The sequence below is a fragment of the Mus pahari genome, chromosome 1 (genome assembly GCF_900095145.1).
Source record: "Mus pahari chromosome 1, PAHARI_EIJ_v1.1, whole genome shotgun sequence".
NCBI lineage: Eukaryota > Metazoa > Chordata > Mammalia > Rodentia > Muridae > Mus > Mus pahari.
This window is the reverse complement of record NC_034590.1, coordinates 147,971,263-147,993,849: the sequence shown is the minus strand read 5'-3', so window position 1 is coordinate 147,993,849 and position 22,587 is coordinate 147,971,263. Positions and strand designations below refer to the sequence as shown.

The window sequence follows — 22,587 nt, the reverse complement described above, 5'->3', positions numbered from 1 at the left end:
CTCTTCAACATGTATGTCCTGTACCAATACAGGCTGCCATGTGCCTAGTTCCTTGCTGAGGGTCATCAGCAGGCAGGGGGAACACCCTCACCCTGGTCTTCTGGGTGGTCAGAACTTGTGTGTATTTTGGATTTCCCAATGCTTTTGTAGGAAGACCAACAGGGGGTGGAGGTGAGAGCACTGGCAGCTGTGTCCTAAGGTTTGCCACACAAAGAACTTCCCAAGTGATCCTTTGACCGCCAGGCCAGCGTTTCAGAGGTAAGAGTCAAAGCAGAAAGGTAGGTCACTTGGTACAAAGTAGGGCATTAATTTAAAAGTTTCCAGATTTTTCTCTTGACTCAAGAAAGATCATAGCCTCTGAGAACCTTGGAGGTCTCTTCCCCTTCTCAGATTTAATTACCAGATGAGCACTAATGAGCTGGGCTTTGGCTGGAGCTGTTCATACATTAAAAAAAAAAAAAATCTTAACAACCAAACTGGAGATGGAAACTGCATTGATTAGGCAGGCCTCACTGAATGAATGGGCAGGTCACAGATGTTACTGCTGGGGTTAAATTGCTGATCCCCATCACTCTGCCCTACTGAGCATCCTCACAGAGAGGCAGTAAACGCAGGTGTCTAGATGGGGACCCAAGTAACTTCTAGATCAGTGGTTCTCAACCTTGCCGCAACTGCTACAGTTCCTCATGTGGTAGTGACCACCAACAATAAGGTTATTTTGTTGCTATTTTGTAACTGTGATTTTGCTACTGTCTTACATCACAATATAAAGATCTGATATGTAAGGTATTTGATATGTGACCCCCCCAAAGAGGTTTCTGCTCATAGGTTTAGAACTGCTGGTAAGATCATTGGATCTCCAAATACAGGACCTTTGTAAAATCAGTTTGGGGGACATGGCTGAGATTCTGATTTCTAGTTGTCACCAAACTCTACTTCTTCCTCGAGTTACATGCACAGCTGGGCCACATTTTAACTCCTTCACAGCCATGTGTGCTATGCATGGGAGATGTGCATTCAAGGCACCCCTTCAAGGAAGTCTTGCTTAGAGCTGGCCCCGCCCTTTGTCAGCTGCAACTCCTGGGAGAACAGACCCTGCACTTCGTCTGTGCAGCACAGCAGAACCGTGGCATGGGTGAGCAAAAGCCAGCCCTGGATGGCGTGAGAAAGGGAGAGCTGGCCCTGCCCCTTGCTGGGGCAGTGCCTGAGAGCAGGCTCTGGTGTCAATGGCACAGAAGAGCTGGTGAGCTGTGACCAACTTACCTTCTATCCAGGCACAGATCCAGGGCTTTGAGTTGGCCCGCCCCAACATCTACCCCATCTACAATTTGCAGGACTAGTCCTGCAGGATCTCCATGACACAGGGCAACAACGGTCCTGTGAGTCCTGGTGAGGATCCAGAACTGATAGTGCAATGAACATTTGCGAGTAAAGCTGTTTGGGCAAAAGGTATAGTGTGTGACATACTGCGACAGAGCACTTCCTAGGGGGAGATTTTGTTGCTGTTGCTTGTTGTTTTGGTTTGTTTGCTTTGTTGTCTGTTTGTTGTTGTTTTCTTTCAGGGTTGGGGGGAGGTTGCAAGGGCAGAGGGTGGATACAAAGAATGGGGAGATGAGTGGGATTGGGGTGCATGATGTGAAGTTCACAAAGAATCAATATAAAGTTATTTTTTAAGAGTACTCTCCTAGGTGTGTGGTATTGGCCAGCCTTGTCAAGGTCTTCAGCTGTGGCATCTCAGCTCCTAACCCTCTGTCAGCCTTGCAGGAGCTGCCATATTCTTTTATCACCGTCTTTCCACAGGCCTTGATATATAATAACTTTGTATCTCCCAGACCAACTGGAGTGTCTCCTCCTGAGTACTCAGCCTACGATCCCAAGGGACTGAGTTGGCTCCAGTGCAGTGTACACGGAAGTGGCACTTGCTATTTGGGGCTTGGCCTCAGAACTATCCTGGGTAGGTGCATTAAGCCTTCTCCTTTTGTTCCCTGGATATGGACTTCTTAACACTTTCACTGTAACACAAGTTGAGTCAAGGCACAGTTTTAAAATATATATATATATATATATATATATATATATATATATATATTTGTAATTCTTTAAATTTCTTTTATTTGTGTATATCCTATATGTCATGGGATATGATATGTCCCTGGAGACCAGAGGGTGTCTAATCCCTTGGAGTTCAAGTGACAGGAACTTTTGAACTGCCTGACATGGGTACTGGTAATGGAGCTTGGGTCCTTTGCAGGGGCAGCCAACTGTCTTGACCACTGAGCTATCTCCCCATCTTGCCCTTTAAAGCTTTTAATATGGCTCTATGGATTTAGCATGGTTTGTGAGGACTGTAGCATATCATAGGAGCCAAAGTTGGACAAGTTGGACTGAACAATGGAAAGCCTTTAATGCAATGCAGTGGTAGGGTTCACAAACAGACTTGAGATGGCTTTCACAGAGATGAGGTTAGAACCAGCACAGGGGTAGCTGGTCAAGGCCTAGACTGGGACAGTGGCAGTATAAATAGATCCACAATGGATGCCCCATTGCTGGGCCCTGGTAAGGTTACCAATGGAGAAGGAACCATTAAATAGAATGCTTTAGATTAAGCTACTGGGGAGATGGTACCATTATATAGACAAAGGAAGAAGGAAAGGAGGGGTGGGAGGAGAAAGTGAGGGAAGGAGATGGTGGTGATGTTGAGAGTCTGGAATTGGTAGGAAACTCAGATGTTGAGGCCTAGGAGTGGAGTTTAGAGAAAGCAGCAAGCAGAGCAGAGTAGAAGTGGGGGTCCCTAAGAGTGATGAAGATGCCCACCCTGAACTTCTTTCCAAATGTAAATCCTTACTTGCTCCCTGGAAGATGTGAAAATAGCCCCCCAGCCTCCCTTTCTTCTAATCAGCGACAGAATTGCAACAGAGAGGGAGGTCCCCGGGTGCCACCATTCCCCTGCAGTTTGTAAATGCATCTCACTTCTGCCCTGGCGTGTTTTCTTATTAGTCTAAGGATTGCTCAGCCTCACCAGGGAATGTGTTCATGGGCTTCATTAACTACGCTGGTTTTGTTTCTTACTGATTTCATTTTCCTCTGTGATCTATAGGGATCCTCCATCAGTAATTCAAAAATATTTGTTCTTTTAGTTAGAATCTTGTAAAGACTCAAGCTAATGGGTTTTGTGTATGTGTATATGAAGAAGATATTGTTCTCTGCCATAGTCCCTTGAAACAGGGTCTCTCTGCTTTGGCTAAACTAACTGGCCAGAAATCCTTCTATTTCTGCCTTCTAACAGCACTGGGAATTGCAGGACATGAGTGGTGGTGTGGCTTTTCGTTTTTGTTTGTTTTTGCTTGTTTGTTTTTTGGAGACAGGGTTTCTCTGCATAGCCCTGTTTGCTCTTGAACTCACTCTGTAGACCAGGCTGGCCTTGAACTTAGAGATCAGCCGACAGGATAAATGACTTAAATAATTAATTAAAAAGATTAAGCCAGGGCCAAAGCCAGCCACACATTTTTGGCTCAGTGTGCTTCCTAGATCATCCCATTTGAAATTTAATTGAGAAGGAACTTATGGCTCCTAAATATCCATGAGTTGAAACAGATCCCAAGAGACATCAGTCAGTTGGCAGAGACTCAGTTGCTGAAGTTGAGTCTTTCTGAGAGATTCGGCTAAGTGATTTTAGACCCTGGATATGTCTTTCCTCAGGGACCACCACCTGGAACTAAGAAGCCTACAGTCTCTGCAGCCCAGATGAGAGAGGAGAGCACGTAAGGCAGGAGCTATAGAGACTGAAATGTCTCACTCGTGGTGGCGGCTGAGAAGTGGAACAAGGATGGCGCTGTTTCTCTATTGGTGCTGGACAAGTTTATTGGTGGACATGGCAGGGACAAGTCCACTTTGAAAGAGAAAGTGGGAATTAGGTGCAGAAACGTAGGAAATTAATTAGCAGTCTGTCTGATCAATGACTGCACGAAGAGAGGTCATTTGCTTGTGCTTGTAACAAAGGAATCTCTTGGGTTTCAGAAAACTAACCTGTCTAGCCACAAAACCAACCTGTGGGCAGGGTTTACATGGGGGAAGGGCTCTTTACACAGCCCATCTCCAGTGTTTTCAATCATCCATCACTCCTGAGGGCTCACTAGAAAATCTGATGGAAAAGTCTTCCACACCAGAAACTTCTACAGCGACTGCCTCAACGTGATGAATATAAATATACTATGCATGTACACGGCCGTAGTACTTACCCATCAAGAATACTGACAAATATAAGATTGCCTGACTATACTTTCATTATTTTGACTCACTAAACTAAAATGTAAGGCTAGAGAAGGTAAATGTCTAGAAAGAAGTGGACATTTTACCCCTGACATTTACTCAACCCCAGTGGTTACTATTAATGAAATGTAACATAGTCTTTTGGAACATGTGCATGTACGTCCACACACACACTTATACATACTACATATCAACACTCAAAATTTGGATCGTACCACTTATTCTGTGAGAACGTTCTTTTCGCGTGTGGGATAGCCACGCCCACTCGTTGCCGAATGAGCCACAAGGTAATTGGATGAAGGCAGGTTAAGGCTCTGTGTAGTCTGGAGTGGAAACGTAAACACCGTTGATGGCAGTGGAGACAATGGTTTCAGAAGTCATTTTCTTTCTTTTTCTTAAAAGATTAATTTTTAATTATGTGTGCATGTCTATACCTGAGTGTGGGTTTGTGAACAAATGCAGTGTCTAGAGAGGCCAGAAGAGGGCGTCGGATCCCTTGGAGCAAGAGTTACAGGAGGTTGTAAACTGTAATGAAATCAATTAAAAGACCAGTCTCTGGATATTTACTAGAATGACTAAGAAGCGAATACACTCCTTCAAGAACGGACAGCAACTTCCAGTGGCAGCCCAGACATGAAGAGCTCCAAGGGAAGAACACGGGCTTCTACTTACCTACCTTTGCCGCTTGCCAAATGCATCCCCCCTGCTGCTGTCACTGCTGCTAGCCAAACTCAGTCTCCTGGGCCTTCCAATATGGACCAAAAGACCAGCCACTCTTCAGGAGTCCTCCGGGTCTTCTGCACCAGAACTGGCACGTTCTGGTCACGGCCTCATGGTTATCAGTCTCTCCAGAGTACAGCTGTTGTGTGAAATATGAAAACAAAACCAAATCCATGCTATGGCTGGCTAGGCACCAGCAGACAGGCCGGCCTGCTCTCGGCCCAGCAGACTCAAGACTTAGAGCTCCGAAATCGCTCTCTCCACCCCGCTAGCTAAGTTCCCATGGCTGGCTGTTGTCGCGCCCACCCTACTCTTCCAAATTCCCGCCGCTGGCTGGGGTATACTCTTGCACACCTATGTCACCATTACCTTTCTCTGGAATTCAGTGAGTCGCCGTGTGAAGGAAAACACCACACAATCTTAGTTTAGAATTACAGATAACACAATCGCTGGGCATAGAGCCTAGCATTCTAATTTTATAAGCTACTCTATGTTAGAAATCCTCCAGTAGGGATCCACCACTCAAACCACCAGCCTCCGGCTTCTTACATCGTATGCCTCTAGACTCTCTGGAGTCCAAAACCCATTCCTTCCTCCTGCGTTCCCTTTTCCTCCCTCTGACCCGGAAGTCCTGCCTCCTTCTCTCCCAGTGATTGGTTTCTTGTAATGTTTATTTATTAGGGGAAAATCTACCACATACAGCCTGCATTGTATAAGCCAATACTCTCGCTGAACCTCCTTTGTAATATACATCCTATCAGTTTTTTTTTTCCTTTAGAGAACCCTAATACACCAGACACAAGCATGTATATGTATTCTACATCTGTATTTGATACATTAATAGTTTGCTATTAATAGTTTGTTGAACTATTATACTTTATACATATTGATATTGTATATTATGTGCATAAACACACATACATATTTATTAATAAACTTATTATATCGACTGAGTAAACCGAGGCTGTCACTCCTGTCAACAAAGGATTGATAATATCCAGAATATACCATGCCTGGGCAGCAAGTGGTCCTGGTGGCATAGGTGTGGCCTGTCTGAGGGTGTAAGAGCATGAGAACTGGACCTACCCTGTCTGGGGCAGTGCTGGAGAGCTGGCCCTCGCGACACGAGCATGGGATAGTTGTCAGCCTGACCAGCGGAGCTACCATCCAGAGCCAGATCCAGAGCCATGAGTTGGCCCTATTCCATCTGTGAACTGCTGCCACGTATGAAGGGCCAGCCTTACAGATCCTAAGCTGCAGATCTCCAAGACACAGGGCAACAACAGGCTATCCAAAAGGAGTCCTGGTGAGAATCCAGTGTTAACAGTGTAGCATTAGCTGGAGGCCTCAAACCAGACCAATGATTCACTACAATAAATATTTGCATGTAGAGCTGTTTGGGCAAAAGGGTTTACTGTGTGACACACTGCAGCTTCCATGGTGAAATGTTTTACTTATTGTTTTCTTTGGGAGGAGGGCTACAGGTGCAAGGATGAAGGATATGGAGGGACAGGGAGATGAGTGGGATTGTGGTGCACAATGGGAAATTCACAAAGAATCAATAAAAAGTTAAAAAATAACCAGAATAACAAAGTAACTCCTAAGAAACAATGGAAAAAATGGGCAAAGACACTACCCAATTCATTCTATGAAGCCATAGTTGCACTGCTGTATTCTCCCTTGGAGATGAACCGGTTTCTGTCTAATCAGGAACTTGTCACAATTTCCTTTCATAGAGGACTTCATAAGAGATTGTTTTTCTACTTCTATCATGTTTAATGTTCCAAATAGATTTTAAAAACTAGTTGAGTGCATATTACTTTTAACTTCAGAAGATATATATATATATATATATATATATATATATATATATGAGGCATTTAACTATAATAAATTATTTCCATGACTTAAAGTCAATAAAAAATAGTCTTCAAACAAAACGGGCGAAGAATCTGAATAGCCTGCAGATGTGTAAATGGTGCTTAGTGCTGTCAACCATTGTGAAAATGAAAATATAAACTCAGCAATCACATAAGTGGGAAAAAAAACCCATCACCACCAACAAAACCCAAAAACCAAAACCAAAAAAAAAAAAAAAAAAAAATGTAAACCCTCCCCCACTGAAATCAAGTACAGAGAATGTGGGGAAATGACAAGTCTCTTACAATGCTGGTGGCCATGAATGCTACAAACACCAGTCTGGGGAGCGAGTGACAAGAATCTGGTAAGGCCAAAAATAGGTTTTTGCAGGGAGCAGCTCCACCTCTGGAATACAGTCTGGGGAGACAGCCTATTGAATTACACACCTCACAGAGCCTGGTTCACACATATTAACATGCAGGAAGATTAACACACTGAGGTGTGGTCACTGAGTAAGAGCACTCTGTGCATCCAGGTGGATGGGTTCTATCTAAGAGAGTCATTAGGGGGTATCTAGAAAAGTAGTACTGAGTAAAATAAAAAAATGTAGAAGACCCACAGCTGACTATGACTGCCATACAGTGTACAGATACACACAGACACACACATCACACACATAAAGATGATGTAGGATGATTCTCAGAAACTATAGGTTAAAAGGGGAACAAAGATGAGGACTATTAGGAACAGACTAGGGCATAAAAAGGCTTCATGAGCTGGCAAGATGGTGACCTGAGCTTGTCACCTGGAACCCAGAAAGGTGGAAGGAGAGCATTTACTTACAACATTGTTCTCTGATCTCCACATGTGTTCTGTGGGCATGTCCCCCCCCACACCTATAATAATAAACAAACAAGCATAAAAGGGAGGCTCAGTTTCACCTGTACATTTTTTTATTTTAAAAGTACCTGGCAAAACATAAGAGCAGCTAAACAGGAGTGTAGAGATGTGTTGTTTTAGTAAAATTGTTAAATCTCTATAGATTTTTTTCTGTATTTTCAAAATTTCATTAAACTGCTTAGTTTTCCATTTTTAAAATACCTTGTTGCACTTGCTTACGATCCCATAGAACATTTGTGTAGTATGACATCAATAGCTCCTTGTGTTCTTTAAACTCTGGGTGAACCCAGCCTGAGAGAGAGATGGCCGAGAAGCCATGGGTTAGGACAGTACGCGCCACACCATCTTACCTTCTTTCCAGTTGGCCACCATATCCAGTCACTATGTCTCACACATTATCCCACTTAATCCTCCCCAAAAAACTTCAGGTAGATTGGATATTTCCATCTTACAAATTATTTCTCCTTTGCAAATGAGGCACAGGGAAGTTAAACTGTCTGCCTCTGATTCAGAGCACTGTAGCCCTGAGGATGGATGGCCAAGGTCACACAGCCACTGTCACATCTAGGCTCAAACTGTAGTACAAAGTAACTTAACCCAAGGGTGGAAAAATTCCCAGTCTGGGGAGAAGGCTCAGTGGGTAAAATGCTTGCTGTGCAAACATGAAGACTTAAGTTTGGTTCACAGTAAAGACATCAGAGTGGGGGTCCAACTGTAACCCCAGTATTGAGAGTCAAGGGGGAATTCCGGGGACTCACTAGACAAGCAGCCTACTGGAAGTGGTGAATTCCAGGATCAGTCTCTCTGTGCCTCACTCTTCCCCTACCCATAATAAATAACTCCTAAAGGTTATTTACAAGGAATCAAACTCCTTAATGTTAGAAGTAGATTTATTTGCATACTGATCATAACATTCTCTCCTCATTCTCACTATCTCTTCTCTATGTTAAGCTCAGGCGATATGGGCAAGAGAGAAAAGGCCAAAGGGATGATCCTCAGGAAGGACACAGTATCAAGTTGCCTACCTGCAGTCAGTAAAATATCGCAGACATCCACTTCGGGTGTACTCCACTGCTACTGTGTATACATTTGGCGAGACATCTTATCTATGTGACCGTTTAGACACTGTACACAGGTTCATACCAAGAATATGCTAAGGCAGTTGACTATACTATGTCAACTACATAGCTCTTCAAAGTGTATGTTTTAGTCATTTCCTAATTCACAATATCTTATAAAGAGCAGTGTGATTTTAAATGTACTGTTTTAATTAGTTGTCCAGTGCTTTAAAAAATGAACTGAAGCATGACTGATTGTATAATTTTAATATTTGAAAATGTACACAAATAAACTCAACGCAGTACAGATTTATACAAAAGAAGGACTGCTAAAAACTTATACAGAAAAAATAAATAATAGGTTTTTTTTAAAAAAGGACAAGACATTTTATAAATACTAATAAATACTGTGCAATGCTTTAATTTACTATGGCAGATAGAAAAAAGAAATCATTAATAGGTTGTATATTTAAAAAGCTACATGAATTTTCTAGCTGATTAAAATAAAAAGTAACAGTAGTAGTTTTTACTTTTAAAATGAGGTATTATTACATTGTAAACCAAAACAGAGCATAAATATACGGTTTAGCAATTAATGGTTATCAACTTCAACTTAATAAAAGACAACAAAAATTCCCATTATTTATGGTCTTTTGTCACCTAAAATTTGGCTTGCCTGTGTACTTGCAAAAGTGACATAGCTATCAATACACACACATCGTTAGACATGCAGACCAAACCAATACTATTTCCATGAGTCATCCCTAACAAATAAAAACTGTGTTTACATTTTACTGAAAACATTTAAATCTGGTTTCCTATACATAATTTTTTGTGCTTGTTAGTAGGAACCTACATTAAACATTTCTACGCAGTGCAAGAGAGAAGCAGTTTTATTTGCATATGGATTAAAAACAATATACACACCAAACCAACTGTACCTTTTGCTGTCTTAGGCTTTCCAAGATTTAAAGAAGAAATATCCTTTTGGTATGCTCAAATGGGAAAGTAACCATTTGCAGTCTCAAGCACTACAGGAAGGGAAGTTGGGTTTCTAACACGTGTGGGTGGGCTTCATAACTATGGGATGCTGATGAGTTACTGCACCCTTGAATTCTGCTGGTTGGGTACAGAAAGCATAGCGACAAGGAAATGCCTAGCTCGGGGAAACTCGGGCCAAGTATGATTTGCACGTGGACCATATGATGGTACTAAATGCTGGTTTCATTCTTATTGCAAATGTCACTTCAGAGTTTTCTGAAGAAAAGCTATCAAAGAATAAGTCTTGAGATGAAAATGTTTGTAACATGCTAATAAAACTGCTTCACTATAAATTAAAACAAAACAAAACAAAAACCCTGGGGCTTAAAAATACAGTTTTTACATGCTATTTTATTATAAATAGAAAACAAGGGTACTTTTGAATTTACTATATTTAGAATCCAGTGAAAAACAAACATTTTAGCCAAAATGTTAAACTTCTCTTTTATATCAAGCTACATCATTTTGACATAATTTTTTTTATTGTATTTCACTTTTGTCAAATATCTTATCCTACATTTTCCAAAAATTAGTGTTTTCATATAACTGGTGATCAAAAATTGTAGATATAAGTAGTACATCAAAATATATAAAATAGCAGGGTTTCTTTTGTGCTTGTAATTATTTTAAGTAATCAATGACTAGTTTGGTCTAGTTTGCTTTACTTTATTGATTTTTAAGAAGAAATAACCATTATACAAACATTACAGAATACTCAAATAACCAATTTACTGTCAGTGGGCATGCAGACTAACAATACTTAAAAGAATATAACCTTGAATCCAATTGGTCTGAAAATACTCTTGTACAATCATCTTTGTTGATTTGTAAAAGCTGTACACACATCTAAAACCCTAAATTTACTTTGTAAAAATAAATCTTTAGCAATAAATGGCACTATCAAAATCCCATGATTCTTCGGCTGCTGTGTAGTGTTATTTACATGCTTTTCAGCAACAGGTGAAAAGATCTTGTAGGACCCCAAACCAAGATATCAAAAGACCCTGTACACTGCATTGGCAGTTATACTGTTGTTACCTCTGTATGAAAATATGGCTACATGCTTTATGGTAAAGATAATGTAGCTCTCTGCTTTGCTACAGTGTGCTGCCAGCACACATCTGCCACTGGGTTCCATCATGTCATAGATGCGTTCTTACTGCACTTGTCTTTCCCAGTGGACACCTGTGACAAACTACATATGGAAAACAACAAAATGCTATATAAAAAAAAAAGCTGGACTCAGGCCTGTTTCTTCCATAGGCTCTCACTCAATAAATTTCTGATTTATATATATATTTTTTAAATCATGCCTTCACTATGTATATTTTATATCGGAGTAAAAAAAAAGGACCCTCATTATCTTAAAAGTGGTGAGTTTTGAGAGTGTTTGAAACAGAAGCACGAAAGTCTTAAAGGCACAGTAAGAGGGGCTGAGTGCTACATTGAGATACTGTATTTCAAGTTGTCTAGGCTACTCAAGTCCAAAACCTTCTGAATTTGAAATTCCAATAATCAGTTTCTGTTTCAGATCTTTTTTGCTCTTGTATGGGGGAAGGCAGAGTTGATTGAAGCAAGTGTGTGCCACAGGTAACCTAGGGGGGGGAAAATAACTTTTAAGGGTTACTAGATCTTAAAAACAGACATGAAATGACTAAGGAACTTAAAAAAACTCTGCATACATTGAGATCTATTTTCCTGTTCCATGATGACTCTTCTTTATTGAGAACTTAGGATCAAGTGCCATTCTAGGTAACAGGAACATGTTTACAGGCAAGACAACAACACACCTGTCTTCATTAAACTCTAAGTTGAAAAGCATTTTGTTTGGAGTCAGACAGATCTGAATTTAAATACTGCTTCCCTCACTTCTGTAAGATTTTTGAATTGCTCAGCGTTTCCAATCTCCGTTTCCTCACTGATATGTTAAACTGTGTAAGACTGTGACCTATGCAAAATACCTAGTAGATAGTATATTGTTATAGTTCAGTCTCGACTGTCAGAAAGTTGTAACAAGCCATTTTGGGCCTGCTTTCAAAGCTGTTGTCCTCTATGCATACTGAACATATGTCCTTGAATCCTTCTGACCAGCTCCCTCCACATCATTCTACCAGATAACACTGTTGTCTTCATCCAGAGGCTCTAGAGGCATCTCAGAGCCTTCTCTTCAGCTTTTATGAATTCCCCAGTATCATAATAGCTTTCAGCAAAGTCAGCATGTTAAGAGTGAAAAATAAGCCAGAGAACAGGTAAAAAGAATTCTGTACGATCAGAGTTTATACTGCAAGACGATACAAAAAGATTTACAAATACTAGGTCAGTTACCATTTATGGAGTCTCTGGATTATGATAAGAACTGTAGCATATGCTCTGACATGCACTGCTTCATTTAAGCACCAAGGCAACCTAAAAGTGGTTATTATTCCCACTGTATGGATGAGGAAAATTAGACATGGGAATAAACAGGTCAAGTATCCAGTGCTGGAAAGGAGTAAACTTCAATTTCAAATCCAGTCAGGTCTGACCCTAAAACCAGTGCATTTGCTAGGATGTAAAAAAGCACTGCCACTTATATTCTACAAAAACTTATCAATCATTAATAGTGTGCCTGACAGAAGGGAGGACAGTTCTTAGTTCAGATAGAATCTGTCCTTGTCTTTTGAGGAACACTGTCACTATACTGGATGGAAATGTCATGTGCCTTTGACAGTTATATTTAATCTTATACTTAATCAATGTGAGGTCCCTGCTGGGAATCTAGAGTCATTCCAGATTCAGAACTAAGCTATATTAGTTCCTGAAATTATCTCTGAAGTAAAAATAATTGGAGACATTTATATGTCATTTTTGTATTAAAATTACTTATATTACCTTTTAATTCAATCATATTTTTATTGCTATACATATTCCAAAAAATTCTGTTGAGCAAATAACCCTGCAAATGCAAACCTTCTCTTGACATTTTCTTGTTCTTTTAATTATGACTCATGTAGAAAATTCTTAATTACATAAAAACATTCGTTTATGTTTTAAAGTATAATCTGTACGTATTTGCTGTGTGGTGTACGCTCATGTTCATATATGCGTGGTGGTACACACACTCATGTGGATACATAGAGACCAGAGGAAGATACTAGGTGTCCATCCTATCACTCCCTGCCTTTAGTTCATTGCAACAGGGTCTCTTGACTGAACCTAAAACTTGCCTTTTCTTTGAACTTGGCTGGCCAGCCCCAGTGATCCTCACGTGTTTCCACATCCTTACTCCAGTTCAGGGATCACAGGCTAATGCGGCCACACCTGGCTTCTTATATGAATGTTAGGGATCTAGATTCAAGTATTTGTGTTTAACCAAAGAACAACAATATTCTGATCGCTAAAGTATAATTTTGACATCAGTTTACATAGTCATTCAGGAAACAGTTACTCCATGTGTGCCTACATGGAGTATAAGTTGCATAAGGCCTACCCTCTCTGTCCTGAAGAGAGAGTGCAATAACTGCAATATAAGGTGGAATGAAATTTACTGAAAAAATGATGACTTTTTGGTGTCACAGGAAAAGTCAACATTAAAAAACATCTTCATGAGAGGTAGCAAGCACATATCATATGAAAAATGAACAAATCAAAAGAATGGAGGAAGGCAGGCAGAGTGTTTAAAGGATGAACCAAAATCATATGTGGCTGTAAATGGAAACGATGGACTCTAGGAACGGAACTGATGTGGCTGTAAACCAAAATGATGGACTCTAGGAACGGAACTGATGAGACACAAGAAAGCTACTAATGCCCAACATGTCGCAGCCAGGTCAGCATCATGGAGAAGGAACTGGATAGGAGCCTGGATAGGAGCGTGGCCTTAACTCAGCTAGGAGTGAGGTGAGAAGTTACAGCACCAAAGTGAGAGCACCTGGGAAAGCACAGAACCAATTCAAGTTTGGAAATGAAAGGCCTGGAACAGGATCTGAGAAATGTTCAACCTGTGAGCCAGAGGGCAAGGGTGATCACAATGAAAGCTGTGCCTTCTCAAAGAACTTTTTTGAAGCCACAGAACAGTGGAATAGGAGTAATGAAGACAAGAATTAATCACCCTAACACTGTTAGAAAACTGTTTAACGTCATGGTCTTTTTCACTTCATATGCGAGGAGCACGAGACTTGAACTTAAAGTATTAATACAGTAGTTACCTCTGCTCCTTTCAAAAGTCCGAAGCTCATATATTTCCTAATTATAAAAATCACTTACAGAGGGCTAGACAACACGCTACTACAAGACAGGCTAGGCTCGAAAGAAGACCACAAAGCAAACAGCTGACCCAGAAATTTAAAAGGAGACAGAAGGGTGTCACCTTTAGTACTGAGATGTGTCAACACTCCAGGAACTCTCAGCCAGTCTCTTCCATTACAGGGTCACATTGACCCTGAAGAATTTTACATGAAAATAACTTCAGACTTAAAGACTCTTTTGATTCCACAATCATTAATACGTTACACATTAAAAATAAAGTTAGTCGGGCAGAGGTGGTACAATGCCTTTAATCTCAGTACTTGGGATACAGAGGGAGGTGGATCTCTGAGTCTGAAGCCAGCTGCCAGCCTGGTGTACAGAGTGAGTTCCAGGACAGCCAGGGTTGCACAGAGAAACCCCATCTCAAAAAAATCAAACCAACCATCCGACCGACCGACCGACCAACCAACCAACTAACCAAATTAAATAAGTTATAACACAGATTTACCAGTTAGTAGAAGTTTCATTCTTTGAAATTTTAAAATTCAAATCAGCCATCCCTCCAACAGGTACTCTGTCACTTCCTGTAGTAAAGTGTAGCAGCTTCTTCTGAAGTTCAAGAGGAAATCCAAGCACAACATCCCAAAAATACCTACAAAAGGAAACTCACACATGATGCAATCCTTAGAGACGCTAATAAACTAAGCTCTGACAAAAATTTCTCTAATACAAATGTGTTTGATAGTAGAATAAAATAACATTTTATAACATTATTTAACTAGTCTAACAATGGATAACATAGAATTCATTTTTTTCTATACAATGTAAAAGTCTTTCTTTCTTTTTTAACACAGTACCAGTAAAATGGTATTTGTGAATTTATCATCTTTGGAGAAACAATCTCTATACTCTGATAGAAAGAAACTGATACAGTTTTTTCCCAATGGAATTCTAAATTCATTCCTATTTTAGTACTCTTTTATTTTTAGAAATAAATGAAGACGGGGGGTGGGGCCCTGCAGACTATTTTACCTTAAGTGACTGAAGAATTCTAAGTCGTATGAACAAGCAAGCCACACTCTCTTCTGTTTGCTACAGATGAGGGTCGGAGCTTACCGTATGGTCAGATCTGTCTTCGCATAGCCATCGTACTGTGTACTCCTCTGCAGTGCATGCATATCCAGTTCAGGACTGCCACAAACCAGGATTTCAACTTCTTCTGGACGAAGCAGCTGTCAATAGTCATAAAAACCATAATTAAAAGTGATAGTCTTGCCAGGCAGTGGTGGCACACGCCTTTAATCCCAGCACTTGGAAGGCAGAGGCAGGCGGATTTCTGAGTTCAAGGCCAGCCTTGAACTACAGAGTGAGTTCCAGGACAGTCAGGGCTACACAGAGAAACCCTGTCTCGAAAAACCCAAAACCCAAACAAACAAACAAACAAACAACAACAAAAAAAGAAAATGCTTTCCATTTATGTTTTTCTACTATAGTATGTATTTTGTTTCTAAAGGTTTGTATCTTACAACAATAATCAGTAGTTTGCTAGAAAACCAAGAAAACAACTCAGCATGAACCAAATTCATTCTTCTCCAATCAGCAGAAAGCACTGATGTGTTCTGATCTGGCTGTCCTGCCACCTCTGCGGCGCTCTGTGCACTGTGGCCTGGGTAGTCTGCTAGTCTAGACACAGTCGGCTTTGTGTCACTCACTAGCTTTCTACCTTTTAGCTCAGTGAGATAGTTCTCATTTGAGATTAGATTTTTAAAAATAGGCAATACTATGCCATATATTTTTATTTTCCCTTTCTCCATCTTCCCACTACCAGAGTCATAACACTTAGATACAGCTCAACAGTACACCTTTTTCAAAGGTACTTACCAGTAAACATATTACAAAAGGTACTCTAAAAGAGTGGTTCTCAACCTTCCTAATGCCACAACTCTTTAATACACTTTCTCATGTTGTGGTGACCCTCAAACACAAAATTATTTGTTACTACTTTATAACTGTTTACTACTGTTATGAATCATAATCTGATATACAAGATATCTGATATGTTTATTCCTGTGAAAGGGTTGTTAGACCCCCAACGGGGTCATGACCTATAGGTTGAGAACCACACTGCTCTGTAACAAGCCAGAAAGAAAGCTACTTGCTCCTGCCACCAATGGAACTTTGATAGTTCATTTCTTTCTTCTTGAAAAACAATTCAAAAGAAAGGCTACTCCAGACTCTCATGATAAAACAGAAGGGACATATGACAGGCATGATGGCATATGCCTGGTTATTTAAGGTGAAAGGATCAGGGCTGGAGAGATGGCTCAGCAGTTAAGAGCACTGACTGCTCTTCCAGAGGTCCTGAGTTCAATTCCTAGCAACCACATGGTGACTCACAACCATCTGTAATGAGGATCTGATGCCCTCTTCTGGTGTGTCCCAAGACAGCAACAGTGTACTCAATACATAAAATAAATAAATTTTTAAAAAAGAAAGAATCATACAATATTTACAAAATGGTATTCTAACTCCAAGTTATATAGCCAAGACAAATCAAAGCACCATAAAAGTCTACCAGGCATTTGGAGATGAACTATAGACTGCAGGTTTCTGGTAGACCCTTGAGTAGGCAGGGGCAATTACACAGCATGCTCCTCCCATGTCCCCCAAACCCTGGAGCTAGGCATTAGCTCTCCTGGTATGCTTTGCTCCTAAGTCGCATTATCCTCATAGAGCTAACTTAAGGCATAGCAGAAGAGAGAAAGAGCTAAATTCACATTTTTCTCTCTTATAGCAGAAAGGCTGAAAGAAAAGCACTATTGTTATTTATATTTTTAAAAACTTTTATTGATTCTTTGTGAGGTTCCTATCATGAGCCCCAGTCTCACTCATCTCCCCATCCTCTCCTATCTACCCAATGCCCCTGGGAACTTCCTCCCAAAAGAAAATAAAAAGCACATAAACAACAAAAATAAACAAAACAAGGCATTTATTTTTATAAGTAGAAAACATTTTCTACTTTTAAAAGCTTATCTACTATGATACTTAAGGAATTGTCTTCTATACCATTATAAAACCTAATTGAAAGCTTAAAAATTTAAACTCACCATTAGGGCGTTTGAAGCACACACACTATGAAATCCACAGTAAAATGCAGCAAATTGCTTATAGATAGATTTGTTCAACAGGAAGTCAGTATAAAGCTGTACATACTCTGGAAAGCAATTTCACATCTGTTACACAGTCATAGTAATAAAAAGGTACTAATTCACTGCAATTTAAAATGGCATCTAACTTACCTCTTCTATTCTGATTGGTAACTGGAGTCTTATCACCCCCTGGTTTTAAGTTATAGGATTTAATTACTCCAAATTCTTCTTGAAAAACCTGGTGGGCAATACCATATGTTAATTGGTATTGTTGGCATACACAGAGGCTTCAGTGGCTACATCTGTACACTAGTTCTGTCTCTCCCTTAACACACAACTGCACAAAGCCTCAACTTTCCAGTGACAATTATTTTAAGAAGAGGTATCATTCTGAGGCTAAAAAAAAGCAGGTCTTTAATCCTTCCTGTTAAATACAGTTAATACTTTAATAAAGCCCACAAAACTTGTATGGTAAGTGAGCAAGGTGGAAATGAGTGTTTCTTTTTTTGTTTTCAATCTGATTCATCACCTTCTCCTAAACTTCCTGTGTTGGGGCAATGTGTGAGGCTAGCTAGCTTTTGGTAAAAAGCAAATCAGTTACAGGAATATGCAACTGCCTGGGGAGTACCATGCTCTTGGTGAATTCATGTTCACATTCATCTTCAGTGCCGCGTGAGACTGCGGCACCGTCTCTATGATGTCACTCGCTTTGATACTTTAAACATTAGGTAAGTGAGAAAGGTCTTGCTGCACAGCTCAAATCACAATTCTTGTGTCTGGAGCTCCTGAGTGCCAGGACACTGCTACACTCAGACTTAAGATCCCTTTCTTAAGATTTTACATGTTGATTAGGTCTTGCTCATCTAACAAGTACTTAGAAACAAATGACATCTTTGTATTTGAGGTGTACAGCTCATTCACAGTGGTATGCTTTCATCAGTACCTGAAATGTTGAATAGAAATCTTCTTCAACGTTGCCTTCATATGATAAAAGTTCCTTTAATCCATGGGCCAATTCCTGTAAACATAAATCTGTGATCTGTCTTTTACAATCAACTAGCATTACTTCAAACTGTAGGGTTACAGACTGTGGGTCCCTTACCTGTGAGAATAAAACTCAAATTTTAAAACAAATATTTGAGATGTACTTTCTAAGACTCATGATACCTGCTAATGATTTCTACCTTCCTTGGCTTGGAAAAATTGAAGTCCATGCAGGAGGGACTTATCCAGTTTATCCTACAGGGCTCTAGCACTACAGCCCACTCATAAGCAAACAGGTGTTATAGCGCTACTGTGGTTTCCAGGGTAATTCCTGTGTCTCGGTCATATTACTGCTATGGATTTGTAGTGCTTCTCATCTTCAAATCACATATATATTTTAAATGTGCTACTATTTTACAATGCAGTGTTTAAACATTAGACATACAGTTCACATATGTTAAGGGGCTTATACATTTTAGTTACCATGTCTTCTCATCCAAGAAAAGCCTGAGAGTGCTGGGAGAAATATTTTCTTACTACTTCAGTTATGTATGAACAAAAACTTAAAAGTAGAACTGGCTCAATATTTCATTTTTTATCAAGCTTCATGAAAAACATACTCTTAATTTATATTAAATTGTTTGAAGAGATAAGTAATGTCATGGGATGGAATAATAATAATAAGTAATTTACATAATAAATTTATATAATACATTTTACTTTCATTAAAAGCACAGGGACAAGGGCTCAGATCTGGCAGGGTGGTGGTAATTTTATCTTGATTACTATATATATATATATATATATATATATATTACCCATGACCACTATCTGTAATAAAGTCACACTTGAGTGTAGGAACCACACAGAGAATGTGAATGTCTGCCATCAGAACTAGATGGAAGAGCAGGCTCCAAGCCTGATGAGAACAACAGCTGCATTTCAGTACAGGATGATACCTCCCGCTCCATTCTTTGCTCCTTCTCCCGCAGGGGAAATGAGCCTATCTCTTCTCCACAGTCTCCTGGGTCCTCCTCATCTGGTTTATTGTCCACACCACATATATGAGGCCCTCCCATGATGCCCTTCTCCTAGAATGATGTCTGTGGAACTTGCTCTGAGAATGAGGTCTCTCATAGGAGGCCACATGTCCAAGACGCCTGAACTTCCCCTGATGAGACCTTTTGCTTGCCCTATGATGGTAGATGGTACCCACTGATCCTAGTATGACTCAGCTGAAGAGAGAAGCAAGTTTGTATCACTTGGTCTGTTTTGTCAGATCATGATGCTGTGCCTGCGTGTTTTCTGGTTGTACAATAAAAGAAGACTTCTCCCTATTTCTAGCAAAGACAATAGTCTTGGATGGGAGAACTGGGATAAAAAGTACCATCTTCACTTGTACTGTGAAATGTGAAAATAAAATTGGCAGCTGGGTTTTCTTTTTTTAAAGCACCTATTTTATACAAATCTAGGCTGGTAGAGATTTGGTATGCCTATTGCCATAAACATTTATTTTAAATTATGTTTATTTGTGTCTGTGTATAAGTATATGTATAAGATTGCAGAGGTCAGAAGTATTGGATTCCCTGAAGTTGGAGTTAAAAGTAGCTGTCAGCACTCTAATACGGGCACCAAGGACTGAACTCAGGCATTCTACCAAAGCAGTAAGAGCTCTTAACTGCTGAGCCATCTTTCCAGCCCATTATTTGCTTTTCATTATTATTTTTAAAACAACCTAGTATTGCCATAAGGACATTAGGGCTCAGAGAGGTTAAATAACTCACCCAAGTTTACAAAGCCAATAAATGGCATGGTCGGCATTCAAATCAATGCCCATCAGACTTAAAAATCTGTACTGCTCCATAAGAGCTCAGGCACATTGCAGAATAGGTCCCTGCAAGGAAGGGACTTTTTAAAAGTAAGATAGAGGAGTTCTAAAAGGAAAGCCTGATTTTAAAGAAAGAATAGCATTAGAAGACTACAAATAAGGAGGCAGTTAGCATAACACGACCGACCACAAGGTGGTAATAACATACTTACAGGCATAATCTGGCATAAGTCGTCAATGGTAACACTGCAGATGCCTACTGGTGTACTCTGATCACTTGGTACAACGGGAGGGCTCAGTAATTTTTTGTAACAGCAGGGAGGAAAACGAATATCCAAGGTGATGCTGTTATAAACAGCTAGTCCCATGAGCTATGAATACTAAATGTTAAGTATTAACATAAAATCCACAACAAATGAGTTCTGAATTATGCACCAGTCTTCTTTCAGATCTAACACAAGCTTCCTAATTAGTCCAACACACCTTTCTTTTTAAATTTCATTTTATTTACATACTATAAATATTTGATTAACAAAAGCCATGGGAAGAGGTGTTCATTTGATAGGATTTAATGATTTCAGGCATTCCTATAAATTATTTAATATATAAAAATTACTAAGTTTAACCAAGTATGTTGGTGGTTTTGTTAGAAGTATTTGGCTGCAGAATACAGCACTGATTCAGAAATTGCCATTTTTAGTTATTTAAAGCTTAAGTAAGACTGTGTTAAAGGAGTTGGTATGAATAAGCGTATGGATGTACAAATACTGCTAATGAGATAATACCACCTTACAACCTCACCACACTTATTTTATGCTAATCTTGGTTTTAATGAAGTCCCAAACCCTTTAGTACTGATTATTAATGCATAGTCATCAGACTGAGGATACACTCCCTGCATTGATGCTCATGAACTGATTTAAATGCTGAACTTGTCAACGTTAGAACTTCCCTCTGTACTACACAGCTTCAGTTCTTGCTCATCTTTTTACTCTACTTTTATTTGCCACAATTATATTTCTTGTAATTTAAAAAGCTAATATACAAGGCATCTTTGTCTAAAATCTAACCTCTCTATGCTCCACCAGTGTAGGAATAAATTACATAACAAACCTGAGATAGGGATGAGAAACAGCAAGTTGAATTTATGAAATTAAAAAGCTGTAAAATAATTATATACATTTTACATATTCCCCACTGCATTCCCTTTTAAATTTTTAGGGTTACCTCCTTCATGTCTCAGTGTTTCAAGGTACAATAAAAAAGCTAAGTCTAATTCTTACGATTTCAATTTAGTAAATTGAGTAAATGAGCACAGAGTGCAAGGACAGAAAGTATTTTATTACAAATGGAAAATACTCTAGATTTTAAAAACTTTTAATAAATTTTTGATAATTCTGATACATAAATAATCATTTTGAGATAAGAAAGACTTAAAAGTCAGACATTTTCTCTAAGTGTATTGAGACTATGAAGGTTTGATATTGTATATATATATATATATATATATATATATATATATATATATTAGAGAAAATCTAATAAATCTGATGTTTAATTTTCTAAAACAACATTTTTCTAAACTATAGATTGAAAAAAAAAAAACCTTTGAAAATTCCTAGTCTACTAGCACCTCCTAGTGGAAAGTTTAAAGGATACAATTCCAACCAATCGGAATTCAGAATAGTTATCACATTTAAAGCTGCTAAACCAATGGCAGTGTGAATCCTTGTGGTATGTAAACATGCCTGCAGAGGAAACATAATGTGTCCACAGATGAAAAGAGTTGGTAAATACATATGAAATCTACCAAAGGCAAATTACTAACAACAATTCTGTTACAAATCATGTTTCATGTTAAAAATTTCACAGAATAAGATTTACAAATCTTAGTAAAATATTTATAAAAGGCATTTTTATATCTGAGTTTTTACAAGGATGTACAAGACTTTACACATCCATCTATTTTATCCATAATATGTATGATATGTATACCCTATAAACATAGAAATTCTCCTTTGAAGGAAAACATTTAATAGATGATAATAATTATGTAAGCATTTTTTCTTTAAATAAAATAAAATTGAAGATTTTTGTCCTTTTTTTGAGAAGGAAAATGTTTATTTCAATTTCTATTTTATTCTTTAATTTAATTTTATTTGTAATTCATTTTTTACACTCCATATTCCATTCCCCTCCCCTCCTCATCCACCCTCCGACTGGTCTACATCCTACACCTCTTCCTCTCCCCACCCCATCTCCACATGGATGCCCCCACCCCCACCCCACCTGACTCTTAACTCCCTGGGGCCTCCAGCCTCTTGAGGGCTAGGTGTGTTTGAATGAACATAGACCTGGAAGTCCTCCACTGTATGTGTGTTGGGGGCCTCATATCAGCTGGTGTATGCTGTCTGTTTGGTGGTCCAGTGTTTGAAAGATCTCAGGGGTCCAGATTAATTAAGACTGTTGGTCCTCCTGGAGGATCACCCTTCTCAGCTTCTTTCAGCCTTCCCTAATTCAACAACAGGGGTCAGCTGTTTCTGTCCATTGG

The 22,587-nt window shown here is 39.3% G+C and overlaps 1 protein-coding gene and 1 long non-coding RNA gene across 6 annotated transcripts in view; one reads left to right on the top strand and one right to left on the bottom strand.

Annotated features, from left to right (window-relative positions):
• The first annotated feature begins 1,204 nt into the window (after positions 1-1,204).
• Positions 1,205-6,492, top strand: LOC115064553. Of its 2 annotated transcripts, none has more exons than XR_003844386.1 (3): positions 1,205-1,449; positions 1,801-1,954; positions 3,700-6,492. It is a non-coding gene; the product is annotated as an uncharacterized LOC115064553 (long non-coding RNA). The 2 variants fall into 2 exon arrangements; XR_003844387.1 differs by having other exon boundaries at positions 1,207-1,449; positions 1,833-1,954.
• A 2,563-nt stretch (positions 6,493-9,055) lies between these two features.
• Hectd2 (HECT domain E3 ubiquitin protein ligase 2) overlaps positions 9,056-22,587 on the bottom strand; it is a 65,222-nt gene continuing 51,690 nt past the window's right edge. For 2 of the 4 annotated variants that reach the window (XM_021195634.1, XM_021195643.1), the window contains exons 14-21: positions 21,696-21,784; positions 20,249-20,407; positions 18,168-18,242; positions 17,375-17,462; positions 17,183-17,289; positions 15,192-15,307; positions 14,584-14,727; positions 9,056-11,443 (exon numbers count right to left, since the gene is read on the bottom strand). In XM_021195634.1, coding sequence (XP_021051293.1) covers positions 11,323-11,443; positions 14,584-14,727; positions 15,192-15,307; positions 17,183-17,289; positions 17,375-17,462; positions 18,168-18,242; positions 20,249-20,407; positions 21,696-21,784 — 899 coding nt within the window. In that variant the 3' untranslated portion in view covers positions 9,056-11,322. Of the gene's footprint in view, positions 11,444-14,583; positions 14,728-15,191; positions 15,308-17,182; positions 17,290-17,374; positions 17,463-18,167; positions 18,257-20,248; positions 20,417-21,695; positions 21,785-22,587 lie in introns of those variants that run through there. The other 2 variants (XR_003844384.1, XM_029541532.1) reach the window with 2 other exon arrangements.